Genomic DNA, 17,292 nt, shown 5'->3' with positions numbered 1-17,292 from the left:
TGCCAGAGGCAGGCATAAAAAACAAAATAAAGGTAGGGGGGGATTTAGGTAGGGCTGGGGGGCGGGTTAGAGAGGGGAAGATGGGGGGAGCGGAAGGAAAGTTCCCTCCGAGGCCTCGGAGGGAATGTGGAAAGCCATCAGGGCTCCCCTAGGGCTCGGCGTGCGCAAGGTGCACAAGTGTGCACCCCCTTGTGCGCGCCGACCCCAGATTTTATAACATGCGCACGCGGCTGCGTGCGCATGTTATAAAATCGGGCGTAGATTTGTGCGCACCGGGTTGCGCGCACAAATCTATGCCCATGCGTAGCTTTTAATATCTGCCTCATAATATTTCAAAAATTAACCCCTTAGTATTCAGGAAAACCCAGATATCTTAAGATATTCACCCTTTTAGAGTCCAAAACACCAGGGTGTCAAGTGAGGCCAAAGTAATTATCTGAATGCTTTTTAAGCATTACAATTGTATTGCATTTTGGAATTTTACTTAAAAGAAACTTCTTAAAATCGTTATTAAAGATATAGTTGTGATAATTTTATTACATTCAGTTAATATTTTTTATTTTACTCATTTTCATTAAGCATTTTACTTTTCAAAAACACCACTGTTGAGACTCTAAAGACTCTGAATATGTTTCTAAAGCACCCAAAAGTCATTACATTAAAAACAAGTTTGTTTACCTTATTGATTGCTAAATGCTTCTGCAGGACTATCATATAGAGAGTTCTTGACCTCATATGCACTGTCAAATTGATTGACATTAGAACATATAAGAACATAAAATATGCCATACTGGGTCAGACCAAGGATCCATCAAGCCCAGTATCCTGTTTCCAACATTGGCCAATCCAAGTCACAAGTTCCTGGCAAGATAAATCACAAGCTACTATTGCTTATTAATTACTGTACTAGTAGTTTATGGTTTTTTCCTCTAGGAACTTATCCAAACCTTTTTTAAATCCAGTTACACTAACTGCTGTTACCACATCTTCTGGCAATGAATTCCAGAGCTTAACTATGCATTGTGTGAAAAAGAATTTTCTTCAATTTGTTTTAAATGAGCTGCTTGCTAACTTCATGGAGTGCCCCCTGATCCTTCTATTATCTGAGAGAGTAAATCCTTTTTGGGATGGGGTGACCAGAAATGCACACAGTATTCAAGGTGTGGTCTCACCATGGAGTGATACAGAAGCATTATGACATCCTCCATTTTATTTTCCATTCCCTTCATAATAATTCCTAACATTCTGTTTGCTTTTTTGATCACCACTGCACACTAGGCTGACAATTTCAATGTATTAGCCACTATAATGCCTAGATCTCTTTCCTGGGTGGTAACTCCTATGATAGAACCTAACATTTTGTATCTATAGCAAAGGTTATTTTTCCATATATGCATCACTTGGCATTTGTCCACATTAAATTTCATCTGCCGTTTGGAAGCCCAATCTTCCAGTCTTGCAAGGTCTTCCTGCAATTCATCACAATCCGCTTGAGATTAAACTACTCTGCATAATTATGTGTCATCCACAAATTTGATCACCTCACTCATCATACACCCTTTCCAGATCATTTATAAATATATTAAAAAGCATTGTTCCAAGTACAGATCCCTGAGTCACTCCTCTGTTTACCTTTTTCCACTGCAGAAACAGACCATTTAATCCTACTCTCTGATTCCTGTCTTTTAACCAATTTGCAATCCACAAAAAGACATCGCCTCCTATCCCATGACTTTTTAGTATTCTTAGAAGCCTCTCATGCGTGACTTTGTCGAATGCCTTCTGAAAATCCAAATACACCACATCTACTGAAGATTAAATGTTTTTGCTAGACCATTGTATTGAGTGCTCTTAATCAGACTCACATAAATAATCCAAATGGTTGAAAATGTAAAAAAATAAAAAATAAATAAGGATGTTAAGTTCAGACCATCATTGTTTCATGCTGATTTGTGAATTTATTTATTTTTTTAAAATTTTCTTCCACTTGTGCTGCTGTCAGGAGATATCTCGTAGACACAGTATGCAGCACAAGTAAAATTTTAGCATCGTCTTTCAAACTATAAAATAATTTACATCACATATTTGACTTATTTTCTGTTATTTTTTGTTTTGTTTTTAACCACAAACATTCCAGCATCACACTGTAGGAATATAACAATAGAAAGCATAACCTTTTGCATAGTATTAAATAGACAGAGACAATCCGTTCTTTATTTACTGTACAATTATTGTCTAGATTAAAAAATTCATAAAAACAGATGAATGAATCTTTAAAATTAACCCCCTAATGGGATGGATTGCCAAATGTACTGATGTATGCTTTCTTCACATAATTCATGCTGTCAGAAACAGGATGCAGAGAGCAAGCATCTACCATGTCTATTGCAATGAGTTGCATTGGGTGGGTCTTTTTTTTTTTTTTTGTTCCATTGGTTAAACCTATCACATAGAGGCCAAGCAAGAAAAGATGTGTGTGATGTAAGCTGTAATTTATTATAGCTATACTGTCGAGAATCTGTAAGATCTGTCTCTTATAGGCAAATCCCTGCCTCTGTTCATAACAAATTACTTACAGTATGCATCTCAGTTTATCCAGTATACTGTTACATACAAAGAGCGCAGGGTTAGCAAATGCACTTAGCCAGGTTTGCCAATGGTATCATAGTGATAATAATAATGGGCATTATTGTACTGAAACTGAAATATAAATGCAAGACGTTATGAAAAAGTTGTCAGAGGCGAAAAAGCTGATAGTACAGATACATTTCACAGATGCTTGAGTCTGAAGTGAGAGCTCCTCTTTCTTAAATAGAGAATGTTTTATGGTATCCCAAAGAGACCATAGAAACTCAGTACATATTATACAAAGGTTAGTTACTGTATTTACAATGCAAAGAGCACTCCTGATTGATGTTTTTAAACATGTTACTGGTAAGGAGAAAAGCAAAATGTTTTTATTTGTAATCATCCCAGGTTTCAGTTGATAATAAATGAATAACATTACCTGTTAAAGACAGTTGTGCAAACTTTGAACTAGCTGCTGGTCAGCAGAATTCATGTTTTTATTGAAAAATTCATAACAGTGAGCTAGAAATCAGTGTTTCCTCCCATAACAACATTCGAGCTTCTTCAAAGAAAGTCCCGGAAGCTGGTGATTCTAGCTGAGTGGTGCTGCGCCTGGCTGGAATAGTCCTCTTGCACCTTGAAGACCTTTCAGTATCATCATCTATCAGTTTTAACCACAAACTAATCAGATTTGCAGAATTTTCTGGCTAAAAAAAAATTCTGGTAAACTGCAAAGATGTGCCAGGTTAATGATGTCACTGTTATCTACTGCTTCCAAACAAAGAGGCAATAGAATAATATCTATATTGATTGAGCTTAGCCAAGACCAGTTTCAGTTAGAATCTGTTATGTAGTTTGGAGTGTGTGTGTGTGTGTGTGTACGCGGATATGCATATACACATACACACTATATATATTTGCACTGTGCAAGTTTATGGAAAAGATCATATGCTGAAATGTCTTGAAGCAAACTTTGTATGAAATACAAAAGTTAGTTATGAAAAACCTGTGATCCACAAAGTGCTTAGCATTCAAGTGGTTTACATTAGTGATTATATTAGGTCAGAAATTTAAATTACCTGGCTGTTACCATCTTGAAAAAAAATTGCTCATCCACAAGATTTTTTTAATGGCTTTCCTTCTAGAAAGCATGATAAATAGGTAAAACATAGTTAATTTCATTATAGTATATTTTGCGACTGCAGGAAGACAAGCTTTTTTAAAAATTGCACAAACATCTTAATATATACATCATAAAGGCTCAGTCAGGTCTAAAAGGTACACAAAAAAAGATATATTTATCTTCTTTGTTGTTCTTCTTGAAAAAAAAAAAAAGATCAAAAGCAACAAACTATAGCAATTCTTATCCAAAATGCCAACAACCCATACCCTGCAATTTGTAAAGAACAAAATTTCTAAACTTACTAAATAAGAAATAAAATCAACACAATATATAACGATACTGTGATCTCTGCACAGATAATGCCAAAAATAATGTCTTCCGAATTGTAATGCAGGAAACTCAACCAAACTTAATGATGGGTAGGGTTTTGGTTCAAAAAAATACTGTCCAGTATATTTTGCTGAAGGAAGCCATTACAATAAAGTTAATACTAAAATGGCCTCCACTATAGAGGGTTACACCAAAACCAATTCAAGCATTTTATTATGACAAAAAAAAAAAAAGAAATCCTGATCAAGTCAGTTTGTATTTGGAACAAAAGGAAGCCTTGCAGTTACATTTCCCTGTATATTGTATCATGATGCTACATCCAATATGTTATATTTTGGCTTCTTTTGTTATTTACTAGCTGTATCTACTCCATTTAACAAAGAAAATCCCCCAAACAAAAAGAAACAGTATAGCAGGCAAAATTAGACCACAGTTGTAATAAACATCTAGGTGCATTCTCACAAAAGTTTTCGGTGAATTGATCTCTTTCTATATCAGCAGGATGTGTTTTCTTAATCCTATAAGTGATTTAAGGATGCTGTGTTATCTACAGGTTTGTAAACAAATTACATTCTTCTTTAAGGACATAAATAAGTTAAAATAGTAAGAGCAATTTAAGCAGAAACAAGGCAACATGCCAACAACTTGGTATATTTATATCTATCTATCTATATATATATATATAATTATATATATATATATATATAAAATTATATCAATCTATATATAGATATATATAGATATAGATATATATGCACTTTTCATAAATGCTTACTATTAAGTTCCTTTGTCCAACTGGTGCAAATCTACTGTGCAAGTTGAGCTTTGCAACTTCAAAAAAGTTAAATTAATCTATACAACTTAGTCCATGCCACTCAGGCAGTTCAAAACCTCACTGGCCAGTGCATTGGATAAATACTGTAGCTCTGGACAGAAGTCCTCTGCAGATCCTGCCTATAAACATAAAAGACAGAAGGGCTGGAAATGTACATTCATGCAGGAATTTTTGTGGTTTTGCTTTGTTTTCTGAGAGGGAGCAAGAAGGGGTTCGTAAATCAGCCACTCTTTTTCTGAAACCACTGGGACCAGTGGATCCCTTCACTTGCCTTCAAGTGAAGAAGAGTTCAAACCGCTTCTCAGCCAGCAACACATTTTGCTTTTTCTTGATTTCTTAATATATTTCTTCATCTTTTCCTTTTTTTTTTTTTTGCATTGAGATCTTCAGCTAAAGTGATGTTTCCAGGCTATGTATGGGGCTTCCTGGACTAGAAGAGGTAGCTGATTTGCTTGTGTCCGTTGTAAGATTTATCCCACTATCAATAGCATTGTTGTTCTTGTTTGGTGAGGGTGGACCGGAGTTCTGCTTGAGGGCCACATCTTCTTCTATGTCTGTGTCATCAATGAGAGGGATGTGAGGTTGGGAATCTTCTATCCTAAACTCAGGATGAGTCATAAAGTTGTGAATGGAGGTTCTAGATTCTGGTTTTTCTAAACCTTCATAGAGAGAGCTACGGAAAGCCTTCACGACGCGGATCTAAGTGGGAAAACAATTAGAAAAAAAAAGAGAGAGACATCAGAGGGGCACAACAAATCCAGGCAGAAGTGGGCAAACTGTGCAAGATTAGTTTTCAAAAATGTAGCATGTAGTTAGGGCAGTGCAGGCAGCAGAAGTCCATGTTCTCTGGATGTTATGTGCATATGAGTGACTCGATTTGTGCTTTTTTGAGTAGCGGTAACAACTGAATCTAAAAACACAAGCAAAAAAATAGAGGTACTGGTTAAAGAAAGCAAATATCCACTTATGTGGGTAATACTGTATATCCCTAGTGAAAGACAAGCCAGGTTAATTTTTATGCCAATGTGGATCCATGCATGCTGGTAGGTTTTACAGTGAATAAGGGATTTTTAAAAAAATGTTTTAAAGTTATATTATTTTAAATAAGTCAGTATAAAAAGAACACATAACACGTCACAGACTTCACAAACAGAAAAATCATAAAACAGATGAGTAGATACAGTATGAGAAACAATCACAGGAGGTAAACATAAGGATACATTTAAATAAAATTAAAGGTTTTAAAAGCAAAGCTCCAAATGAAGGCAGCCACAACCACAAAAAGCCAAGCGGACATAAAAATAAAGAAGCAAAACCATGCCACAAGAGAGAAATGTCACAGTTACCACATGAGCACAGATAACTGGCACACAACAACTACACTCAGAAGCCTGGATAATGTGAAACACGTATCTATTTATCCATTTTTTTTAATTTTCTTTTTATTGTTTCATGCAATGATATGAGAGGTAAACACTCGAGTATAGACCCAATGCGCTATCCATTCATTATAATTTACTTGTGCTTTGTTTTTTTGTAAGGCCATAATGAGATTAATGGATTCCAGAGCTGTATAGTTAGTTCCTGCTCATCTGCAAGCACTACACTTCTCTGTGTCAGAATGCGGGCAGTTCACAGTTTTGGCTATGAAAGTGCTATGTTACTTTTTTTTTTTGCATACGTGTGATTCTTAGACTGTCTCTGTTAATTCTGCCCAAGTTCACTTAACATTTAGTCTTATTTTATTGAAAATACAGATGCAAGGCAGTTACAGATATAGACTGGGTAAGAAGGCCAATGGGCATTACCAACTGATTCCACCAAAAAGTTCAGGATGAGGGCTATGCAAATATTTCAAGTTTTAATTTGACAAGCTGAAATGTTTTTAAAACCTGAGTGAATGCAAACAAAAAATGTTGAAGCAAACTAAGAAATTATACAAATTTCTCATAAGTGCACATATTTTGTGATCTTCAGCTTTTTTGAAAAAAAAAAAAAACAACCAAAAACCCTGAAGCTCACAAACTTCTTTTATTCAGATGTCTGTAATATGTGACATTTGATAAATGCAAATATGACAATATTTGTTTTGCTTTATCTTGTACTCTTATTATTTGAAAAGTTCTATTTAAGATTACCCCCAGGTAACCGGGTACTGACAAGCACCTATGAGAGAGCTGAAAAATGACAAGGTCTTCAGGACCTTGCTACCCTAGCTATTATGCAGCAAAGTTATCAGGACTGGAACAAGGTATTCACATCTGCCTACCCAGTGGGAAAATATCTGTGTGTACATATGGGACACAATGCAAGTAAAGAATTAATGAAAGAAAAAAGAATAGGGGGACCAGAGAGGCAAGATGTTCAGGTTACAGCCATGTTGTGGCTGTTAGAATTATTGTGGGATCCTGTGGTTGGATTTGGGAAGGGAGGAATGTAAACTAAACAAGGGATCTTAAATTCTTATCCACCAGGAGGGTGAAGTAGAATGGAAGAAGCTGCCAAAAACTGTCCTAAGGGCTGATATCCTTTGGGTGCCCCCTGGGATGTTTCCTAAGTTGTACAGACAGGAATAATTGGGCAGATTGTCTGTACCAATTGGACTTCTGTCATCTTCTACAATGTTAGTGTGTTAAAAAGTAAAATCAAGAGTACAAGTGTATTCAGTTATTAAAAAAATACAAACTTTTTAAATTTGACCCTTATTCCAAACAGAATTTTGAATGCTAGCAAAGCCAGGCAAGGTAAAATAAGCTCAGTTTTCTTTTTGTAAGGCCTGTAAAATGTGTTCTAAATTTTCTCTTCTAGAAGTTAACAGATTATGTCAAAGATGTCTCTTACTGTGTCAGAGTATCACTTGCAAGCATTTGTTGGCCAGAGGGTGGTAAAACAAAGTTGAGTGGCTGTGGAGAAACAACTAACTTCCTATAAAGTAGCTAGAAAATTAGATGTACTTGATAAGTTTAACACACAAGAGCCAATATTCAAAAGCCCAAAAAATTGATTACTTATCCGGATTAGATTAGCTGGGTAAGTTATCCAGGAAATTCAGTGGGATAAACATTCCACTTAATATCCCGAATAAAGGTATTTTGCTAACTCTAGCAGGATAACTTTAAACTTTACCGGTGATGTTTTGAATATCACCAGTTAGTCTTAACTGGCGAAATTCAGAAGAGTATAAATAATTAGGTAGCAATGGCTTGCCCAAAAATATGTGGCGTATGTGCTTAGAGGCCCGAATCCAAGTCAATGGAAAACAGCCCTGCTGGGCTGAGTTCTCCATCCCTCCCCCAAACCTAAGTACTTTATAAAGCGACAGTGTGATAGGTCAGAGGCAGACTGCTCCCCTCCCCTGCAAAGGTTATGCTAAGTATTTAATCCATGCTCTCTCCTCTCCCTCTCTCCCCACGCCAACTTTACCAACCCACCCAGTACCTATGTGAACCCTTTTCTGTGAGTATCGTGGGTATGCAGTGATCCTGACTGCTGACAGCAATATTGCTCTGACTAGCTGGGTAATTTTCTTTTCTACATTGACTCCAGGCTGGGATTCGAGCCACTAGACACGTGGTCCACATTTATTTTGGCAGGCCATCTCCACTTAACCATTATATTCCTTTGAATGCAGCTGTTTAAGACTAAAGATATCCAGGAACACATTCCTGGATAACTTTAAACTTGCTGCAGAGCACTGCTAGAGGTAGCTGATAAATTTATTCAGCTAACTCCTAATAATGGAGTTAGCTGGATAAGATTCTTGACTAACTTGTTCTCACCCACTCCCACCCCTGTAAAGCCTTGGGTTGCCAACTGGTTGCAGATTTTCAGGACGGGTTGCTCCAGTCCTGGTTTTACCCCACTGTATAAAGGGACTTGTAGATCTGATTTTCCTTTTTCAGTCCCTAAAAAAAGCAAGCCTAGAAGTCCATGCATGTGGTGGGGTAAAACCAAGACTGGATCAGCCTGTTGTCAATATCTAGAGCCAGTTGGCAACCACAATAATGCCTAATACTTATTCGCCTAATTTTTAGCCAGATAATGCCATATCCAGATTAGCCAGAAAAGTACAGGGGATACAGAAAACCTCAGCATTTAGCTGGATAACTTGCAAGTTATCCAGCTAAATGCTTTGAATATCGGCCTCACAGTGGGGCCGATGCAATAGAGAGTGCTCAGCCGAGCGCACTGTATAACCCGCAGTCGGACGCGGGTTAAATAGGTGCTAATCCACCCCCTAATGCAATATTTAACGTGCGTCTGACGCAGAGTGAATGAGATATGGCTCATCACATGCAAATGCATCTGGATGAGGCTATTACTCATTCACTCCAATGCAAAAAAAGAAATGTGCGTCTCAGATGCACATTTATCGCTCAGCGATTTGAAAAAAAGTACAGAAAAGCAGAAAAAACTGCTTTTCCGTACTTCTTTAAAAGTTAAAAAAAAAAAAGAAAAAAACCCTCTGCCAGCTGCTTTGAAGACTGACGCCGAGCATATCGGCGTCTGTGTTCATAACCAGCAGACTGCCGGTAACCGCAGGGTGGCATTAGCGAGGAGGCGCTAAGGTCGCGCAAGTGACCCTACCGCAACCCCCTAATTTGCGTATAGCATGGCGCCCCCCTTGTGGGCGCCATGCGCACGTTAAGAAAGCAGGCGCTGACTTTTCAGTGCACTCTTTCCGCATTTTTTATAGCATCGGCCCCAGTGAGCCCAAAATTTTCACAGATCATGCTGTGGCTCCTTGAGGGAAAGGCACCTTGAGGAATGTAGATAATCAACTCTACATTGCTTCACAGATTCAGCCACCTGCTGCAAACACTCTGGGGCTCATTTATTACACTTTTGCACCAGTTTTGCTTAGGTATAATAATAAGGTTACCAACTGGCTCCAGATTTTCAGGATAGGCTGATCCAGTCTTGGTGTTACTACACTGCGGGGTAGATTTTATAAATGTACGCTCGCGCGTACTTTTGTTCGCGCACCAGGCACAAACAAAAGTACACCGGATTTTATAAGGTACGCACGTAGCCGCGCCGAGTCCTGCGTGCGCTGACCGTTCCCTCCGAGGCCGCTCCGAAATCAGAGCACCTTGGAGGGAACTTTCCTTTGGCCTCCCCCCACCTTCCCCTCCCTTCCCCTACCTAACCCACCCCCCATCCCTATCTACACCCCCCCACCTTTATCGTGAAAGTTACGCCTGCTCCAGGCAAACATAACTCGCACGCGCTGATCAGCCGCCGCCGTGCCATTCCCCGGCCCGGGAGCGATTTCGGAGGCCTCGGCCATGCCCCCAGAATGTCCCCGGGCCAGCACCACGCCCCCCGGAACGCCCCGAACGTCGCACCACCCCCCGACACACCCCCGACACGCCCCCTAGCAAAGCCCCGGGACTTACGCGCATCCCGGGACTTGTGCGCGCCGCCGAGCCTATGCAAAATAGGCTCGACGCACACAGGGGGGTTTTGAAAGGGTTACGCGCATAACTTATGCGCGTAACCCTTTTAAAATCTACCTCTGAATGCATGGACTTGTCGTCTTGCTTTTCTTAGGAAATGAAAAATGACAATCAGAACTACAAGTCCCTGCATGCAGTGGGGAGTAAAGCAAGGAGTGAATCAACTTGTCCTGAAAATCTCCAGCCACCTGGCAACATTATTTAAGAACAGCACCAAATTTATCAATGAAAACACCTCCATTATTTTCAGTGGGGAAAAACACTGATGCAAAATTAGCACAATTTTTGCACCAGAGGTAAACTGGCAATGAGTTTTAATAAATGAGCTTCTATGAGTCCTATTGCTGAATAAAAAAAATTGCAGTAGACATAAAATGACCAATATCCTTTTGTAAATAGGACCATATGAGTTTATATCTTGTTTTCTTTACAAGTATATTAAATCTAATCTATCCATGTCTGTTATATGTAGTAATCTAATTTTTTCAGTAATAATAATAATAATAATAATTTTTTACATTGTTTGAATTTTTTGGTCCTTGTAGAGATACATGACTACATAAAATTGATACAACTATTTAATTTTATATAAAAAAATACAACTTTTCTTAGTAGTTTACAATTAAAGTTATTTGAAAATGTCTTAAATATCTTAAAAATCTGGGCATTAGGTTAATAAGTATGGTATGCAATAAAACTCCATCTACAAATTGCTATTCTTAATGACCTGTACAGTAAAGATGAGCTAGGTTTTTCAATTTAAGGGCTATAGCATGTTACAGCAGGACACAAGACATAAAAAAACCAGCTGAATGACTAAAGGTTTTCCTCCGACACAGTGCTAACAATCACCCTTCCATATTATACCAATTATGCCAATCATTGTAACGCAGTATGGTAATCACTTATAGCTTAGAATATTATGCTGCTGACTATGATACTGCAATAACAATAGGTATCACATAGAATAATAACTATCTTTGCTATACCAGTTTATCATACTACATCATGCTACTGCACAGGGATATACAGAAGTAAAGGTCAAAAAACAAGTTGAAAGCAATCCCTCTTCACTGGACTAATTTACCACATTTGTGACCAGCATTCGAGAGCTATGCGCCTTTCATCCGGTCAATACAAAATGAATTAACCTGATGAGGGGAACACAGCTCTTGAAAGCTAGTCACAAATATATTGTTAGTGCAATAAAAATGTATCACCTACATCTTGTTTATTGAGCTTTGTTTTTAGGTATCCAAGTGGACTAATAAGGTAACCGCATTACTTTATTCTACTCATAAGAAAACAATGTCCCTTAATTGGTTTATATTACCCAGTTAGAAGTGTATGCCTTTTCAGACATCTCTAGCAGTAATGCAAACCTGCTTTTCTGCACTTCTTTGTTTTGTTCACATTAAGCAATGTTCTTGTTTGTCTGTGTTTCTTCTATATCACTTTTTTTTTATTCTAAATCCAAGATAATACTAAAGAGCTCTGTCTATATTTTATATGAGCTGATCATCAGAAAACTGAAACATGTTATATTTAGATAATCCCCAACCACATTGGCATGCTCTGAACTGCATGGAGTTCATGCTAGAAGGGGAACCCTTCTAAGACAGACAATGCCAAGGGAAGACGAACAATGAAGCACAGCTCCCTTTCTTAACGGTAATGGAGACAACATAGAAAACGAACTGTGTTCAACAAAAGACTGTAGGACAAGACTCTCAGGACATTTTAACATGTATGTTATTGTCCACTTCTTTCTTCTTGGTAGCTGGAAAAAAAAAAGTTCTTCAGGTCCAACCCAGCCTGAAAATTAAACTTGTAATACTGCATCTAGCCAGAAAAGAGACAAACAGAATCCTTAGATTTTGTAATTTATTTTTTTGGAAGGAAAAAGGAGTAAGTAGAGACTCTCACCCTAAATACAACAGTCTGGTGAAACACTTATAACCAGATTAAAGCTCAACAGGTGTATGGTTGGTTGTGTATGGGCTTATACTCGAATGTTTACCCGGCTTCTGTAAGCCAAGTATCTTGGGTTTGGTTCACATTTATTTCAGGCTCAAGGTTAAAGACTCACAACCTCTTTTTATTTCACTCTCTCTTGCTGTACCCCTGGTGCAGTGTTCTCTAGCCCTCTGGAGAAAACAAACACATTTAATATTCAGACAGTAGAGCGCAGGGCACTGAAAAAGCATAATCATATAATATTGTACTTTAACATAAAATTAGTAGTATTAAAATGTGTAAACAAGATCAATGTTTTCTTTTTTTTTTTATTTTTAAGAGATGCCAACTCAGACATGTCTAAGGCCATAAAGTGTTAGTGTTCTATGTATTCAAGCTTTTTAGCATTTAGCTCACAGGTATGCAACTTTGATCCTGGAATGCCACAGATGTGTCTGGTTTTCATGACATCTGCAATGAATAGGCAGTGCATGCAAATATACCACATGCATACTCATTATAGATATCCTAAAAACCAGACCTGTTTGTAGTATCCAGAACTGGAGTTACCTACCTGTGATTTAGCATTTTTATCTGTGTGTGGCATGACATATCAGATAGCTGCTTATCATCAGAAATAGCTTATGTATTGTTACATGGTAAATATGCAGCTAGCTGACAGTTCTGCAGCTAATCTTCTGCATTGCTGTATATTCTAGAATATAAAGACAACATGAGTTTTGGACTGTTTCTGTCCAATAAAGTTTTAACCACCAGTGCAAAGTATTGTAGAGTATAAAGTTGTATACTCTCAACGGGAAAAGGATCACTGCAAATTCCAGAGTGCTTTGGAACAGGAATTTAAATGCAGTTTATAGAATCATATCATCAGACTAACTTTAAAACACTTCTGCATTAAACATATTGTAATTCTAAGATTCTAATGTATAATGAAACCAATATTTCATTGTGGGTAAAACTGGCAGGTGATAGAATTACCATCCCAATGAAGCTTCATGATGGGCTAATGTACATGCCAGGCACTGGGGAGTAACACAAATATTTTAATAAGCTAATATAATTGATATTTATTTATTTTATTTATTTAAAAGTTTTTATATATGGTGAACTGTGCTCCAAAATCAGACCCATATTTTGTTCTGATTTTTTACTTTTATTGAAATAAATCTAGCCTTGAAATTTAACCTCAGTATTTTAGGGAAACTTTTGTTGGAGTTCTAAAGATCGCTGTGCAGGACATAATCCTCTGGCATTAATGCAAAGCTAGTCAACTTTCATAAAAAATATTGTGCCCCCAACCACAAGGAAAGAATCTCAGATTCAAAACATTTAGATATTGCCCAATATTGCATTTCAAGTGATTTGGATGTCCAGTTAGGAGAACTAAATTATACTAGGGACATATACTATCAGTAATATTCAAGTTTATTTCATATCAAATAACCAATACTGCTAACATCACTATATACACGGTGTATTCTGTTAGGGAAGCCATTACCAATAATGCCTGTCTGTATATGGTTCCAGTTATTGTACTAAGGGGGTGGATCTGGGACAAAGTCAATATTCAAAGCCATCAGTGGGAAATTTTAGTAGCATAAAAGCCAATATAACTATTATCATCATCATCATCATACACGCTGGAGGTAATTTTCAGAAAGTTTTATGCATATAAATTGGCTTTAGAAAATTGCTACTTTTATGCCTGCAAATCCTTTTGAAAACTACCTCCTTACGGATCAATTGTTGAAGAGTATGCATTTGCAAAATTAAAGGAGAAAAATGACAGATACTTCTGTCCCCAAAATACAATTCAATTAATAAACATAGGCGTGAATTTTCAAAGACGTTCCTCACATAAAAGTAGGAACTTTCAAAATCCATTTTACGCATATAAATCCTTCAGAAAATTATCTCCTCAGTGTTATAGAATTACTAAGGAGATCAACGTTATGGTAAAATCATGGTGATGGGAATAGTGGGCTTATGAGTCTGGAAGACAGGCACTTTGACAATTTTTATTTCAACTTTTCTTTAGATAAGTCTTGGCAAATAATTTTACTCCTGCAAAAATTTGTGAAATCAGCCCTATTAATGTTTAAATTAAGCAAAACATAGCAAGCACTGAGGGGCCTTTGGAAATTAGCTATCACTATAAAAAGTTTACGGGTCGATTTTAAAAAAGGTGCACGCAGGGAAAACAGGGGTTATGTGCACCGCCAGACCATGTGCATTTTAGAAGGGGCCCAGCCATGTGCGTAACCCTCGTTATGCGTACAAGAGCCGGGGGCGTGTTCAGGGCGGGGGGTTGGGCCGGGACAGCAGCATTGATCACTGTCCCGGAGCCTCACGTGCCAGCCTGCGCGCTACTTACTTCAGGTCGGGCCCTGAAGTAAGTTGTGAAAAAAAACCCAAAAAATGAAAAAAGGTAGGAATTAGGGGTTGGGGAGTGTATTTGCAAAAAATTTTTACATATGTTAAAAATGCCATTTAATGAACGATGCAAAACCAATTATTGTGGGCATGATATAAAAATGTCCCTAATAGACTGGTCATACGGTAATCATTCATGGAAACCCAAAAATGTACTGACTACATAGTGTGACCAAGTTCCTTACCAAGGAGAAGATAAATAGTATGATGATGCTAAAATTGACCATGCTCAGTAACCTTTCTTCTTGTTTCCTCCAAAAGGTATAGAAATAAGCCTATTTTTCAGTACTAAGGGAAGGAGTGAAAGAATTACTACACTCCATGAGAGGAGGTAAAAGGAAAGCAGAGTTTCAGGAGAGCTGGCATGGGTGCTTGTTGAGAACTGTCTGTCTTTTGTGTCAATGACATTGTTCAAAGAGTTGTGTGAGAGGACATGTTTGGGGTCATAAGGGAGAATGGCCACAATGACTCTGAAAGGAATTGGTATCTAACCATTCCCTCTCTATGACCACCATGCAGTGTAGACATCAGAATGGCTACATTATACAGTCTGGTAGTGGATTAAAGCTCACAGAAATGAGATTTTCGCTTGAATTCAAACCAATTTACAGAGGTTTTTGAGGCTCAAACTGCTGTTCAGTTTCTAGCCTCTGAATATGTAGAGTGGGTTCTGACCATACTAACAATGTCAACGACAGCAAAGACCTCTGTCCTCTGGTAATCTATTGTTCATTTTTTAAGTGTTCAAGTGTGTGTTGGGAATTTTCTTCTCCTCCTCTCTCTGTTATTCTCTTCCCATCCTCCCTGTCCTGCTGGTGGCCTGAGAAAACCATCTTATAATGGGAGGGTGAAGGATTGTGGGGGAGCACTAGCAGTCACAGCCATTGCACAGCAGGCTGCACATGGACAGGTTTCTGAAGGAAGCTACAAGTGGCCTCTGATCGAAGGCTGACAAAGCAGTAAGAAATAAAGAAAAATATCTCAATAGCTACGAAAGAAGGCTGATGTTGACATGTCTCCCCATAGAAGCCAGTTCTAAAAGAACTAGAGGCCCAAAGGAGCAAGAGGAAATTGTCAGGCCAGAAGAAACACCAATTTTTTTTGTGTGTGAAACACAATATAAATAACTGTTTCTTAAATTTACAGTTTTTAAAATTGAATGAAATGAGTTGGGATACTAAATGCTTTTTTAAAAAATGTATATGAACAAAAACACTGGGTTTAATTATGTACTATATGATGGATTAAATTAACTCTGGGGGCACAGTAGGCATCTTTTAAGGACAATTTTCAAAGTTATTGTGACTAGTGATTTTCACATGTAAATTTGTTGTCTGAAAATTGTCCTTCCTTAATATAACTACAAACACATGTGGTGATCCTTTGGGATCCTCATTATAGAGCCTTAACCCTTTTTGAGCTAGGAGTAGGAGACAGGTAGTAGAAGGAGGGTGCATCATTCTTAGAACAGTATTTCTACAGAGGTTGCTGGAATGCTAGCCCCCTGTTGGTTTAAAAGCAGCTTGCACCATAGCCAGGTATGGCATTTTTAGTTAGCTGTCAGAGATGAAGGAATGTTTTCCTGAGTTGATTTTATTCCTCTTTTCTGGAGTATTAGGCCTCATGGCTTGGAATCTTGCACTGAATAGGAAGGGGGCAACTTGACCTTACTGGTACACCTCTTGTCCTGTAAGGGTGCCACAGGGCTGTTTAAGGAATTTTTGGACTTGTTTTTTGAAAGCTTTTTCTATGATATCCCTGGTACCCCTAGTTCAGAGGATTTTGGGGAGTCCCTTTTCCAGGTTAGGCTAGAAGTAGAGATGATTCTTCTGCTCTCCATCTCACGCTCAATGGATGGATTATGGTGACACTCTGTAGAAGAGCTCCTGTTGTTGCCTTTTTGTAAAGATTTTGTAATGTTCTGGAGGGTGGAGGGGAGAGGGAGTTTAGCTCCCACCCTTCTTGCCCTAAAGTGGGAAAAATCAGCTCCTTTGTTCCCTGCTACCTGGACCTTTCATCTGAAAGATCCTGTATGTTATCAGGAGAAAAAGAATTGTGAATACGATCAGTTATTTATACTTGGAGGACCCATCTGGAGACCTCACCGTGGGGAGAAGATGTGCAAGTGGGAATTTGTACAGAGCGTAGAACCTAAGAACCCTCTATTTTTGGCCATTAGAATTTTTGGAAGGGGATGTTTTCCACCCAAAACAAGATAGCCCTATCCACCTGGGGAGCCTTGCTTTTCCAAGCCCTGGAGGATGAGAGTTTTCCCTAGCCCATCTACTAAGAAACACTTGCACAGATAGAAAAAAAACTTGGAGAATTGTGAATATCAGCTGATGGGCCAAGAACTAAATTGTTAAGTCCCACTAATTGCCTTTGAACCATTTCTGCAGTAAAGTTTTGTTTGAATACCCTATTCAAGTGCCCAGAGTATTTTGTTGGCACTCACATCACTTCCACTGGACAAAGATAGATACCTCCTCAGGACAGAGCATCTGAAAGTCAACCCCTACTACCACCTTGGGCCCAGGAGAAGTATTCTTCCCACTGTTGATAAGAAC

General features: G+C 38.1%; 1 protein-coding gene across 1 annotated transcript in view; it reads right to left on the bottom strand.

The window, feature by feature from the left end:
- Nucleotides 1–2,093: 2,093 nt before the first annotated feature.
- Nucleotides 2,094–17,292, bottom strand: part of ATP2B2 (ATPase plasma membrane Ca2+ transporting 2) — a 1,801,891-nt gene continuing 1,786,692 nt past the window's right edge. Inside the window, exon 27 of the mRNA XM_029600768.1 lies at nt 2,094–5,555. Within this exon, the coding sequence (XP_029456628.1) occupies nt 5,247–5,555 (309 nt within the window). The 3' untranslated portion in view covers nt 2,094–5,246. The remainder of the gene's footprint in view (nt 5,556–17,292) is intronic.

The sequence above is a fragment of the Rhinatrema bivittatum genome, chromosome 4, assembly GCF_901001135.1.
Source record: "Rhinatrema bivittatum chromosome 4, aRhiBiv1.1, whole genome shotgun sequence".
Taxonomy (NCBI): Eukaryota; Metazoa; Chordata; class Amphibia; order Gymnophiona; family Rhinatrematidae; genus Rhinatrema; species Rhinatrema bivittatum.
This window is presented reverse-complemented; position numbering and strand designations above follow the sequence as displayed.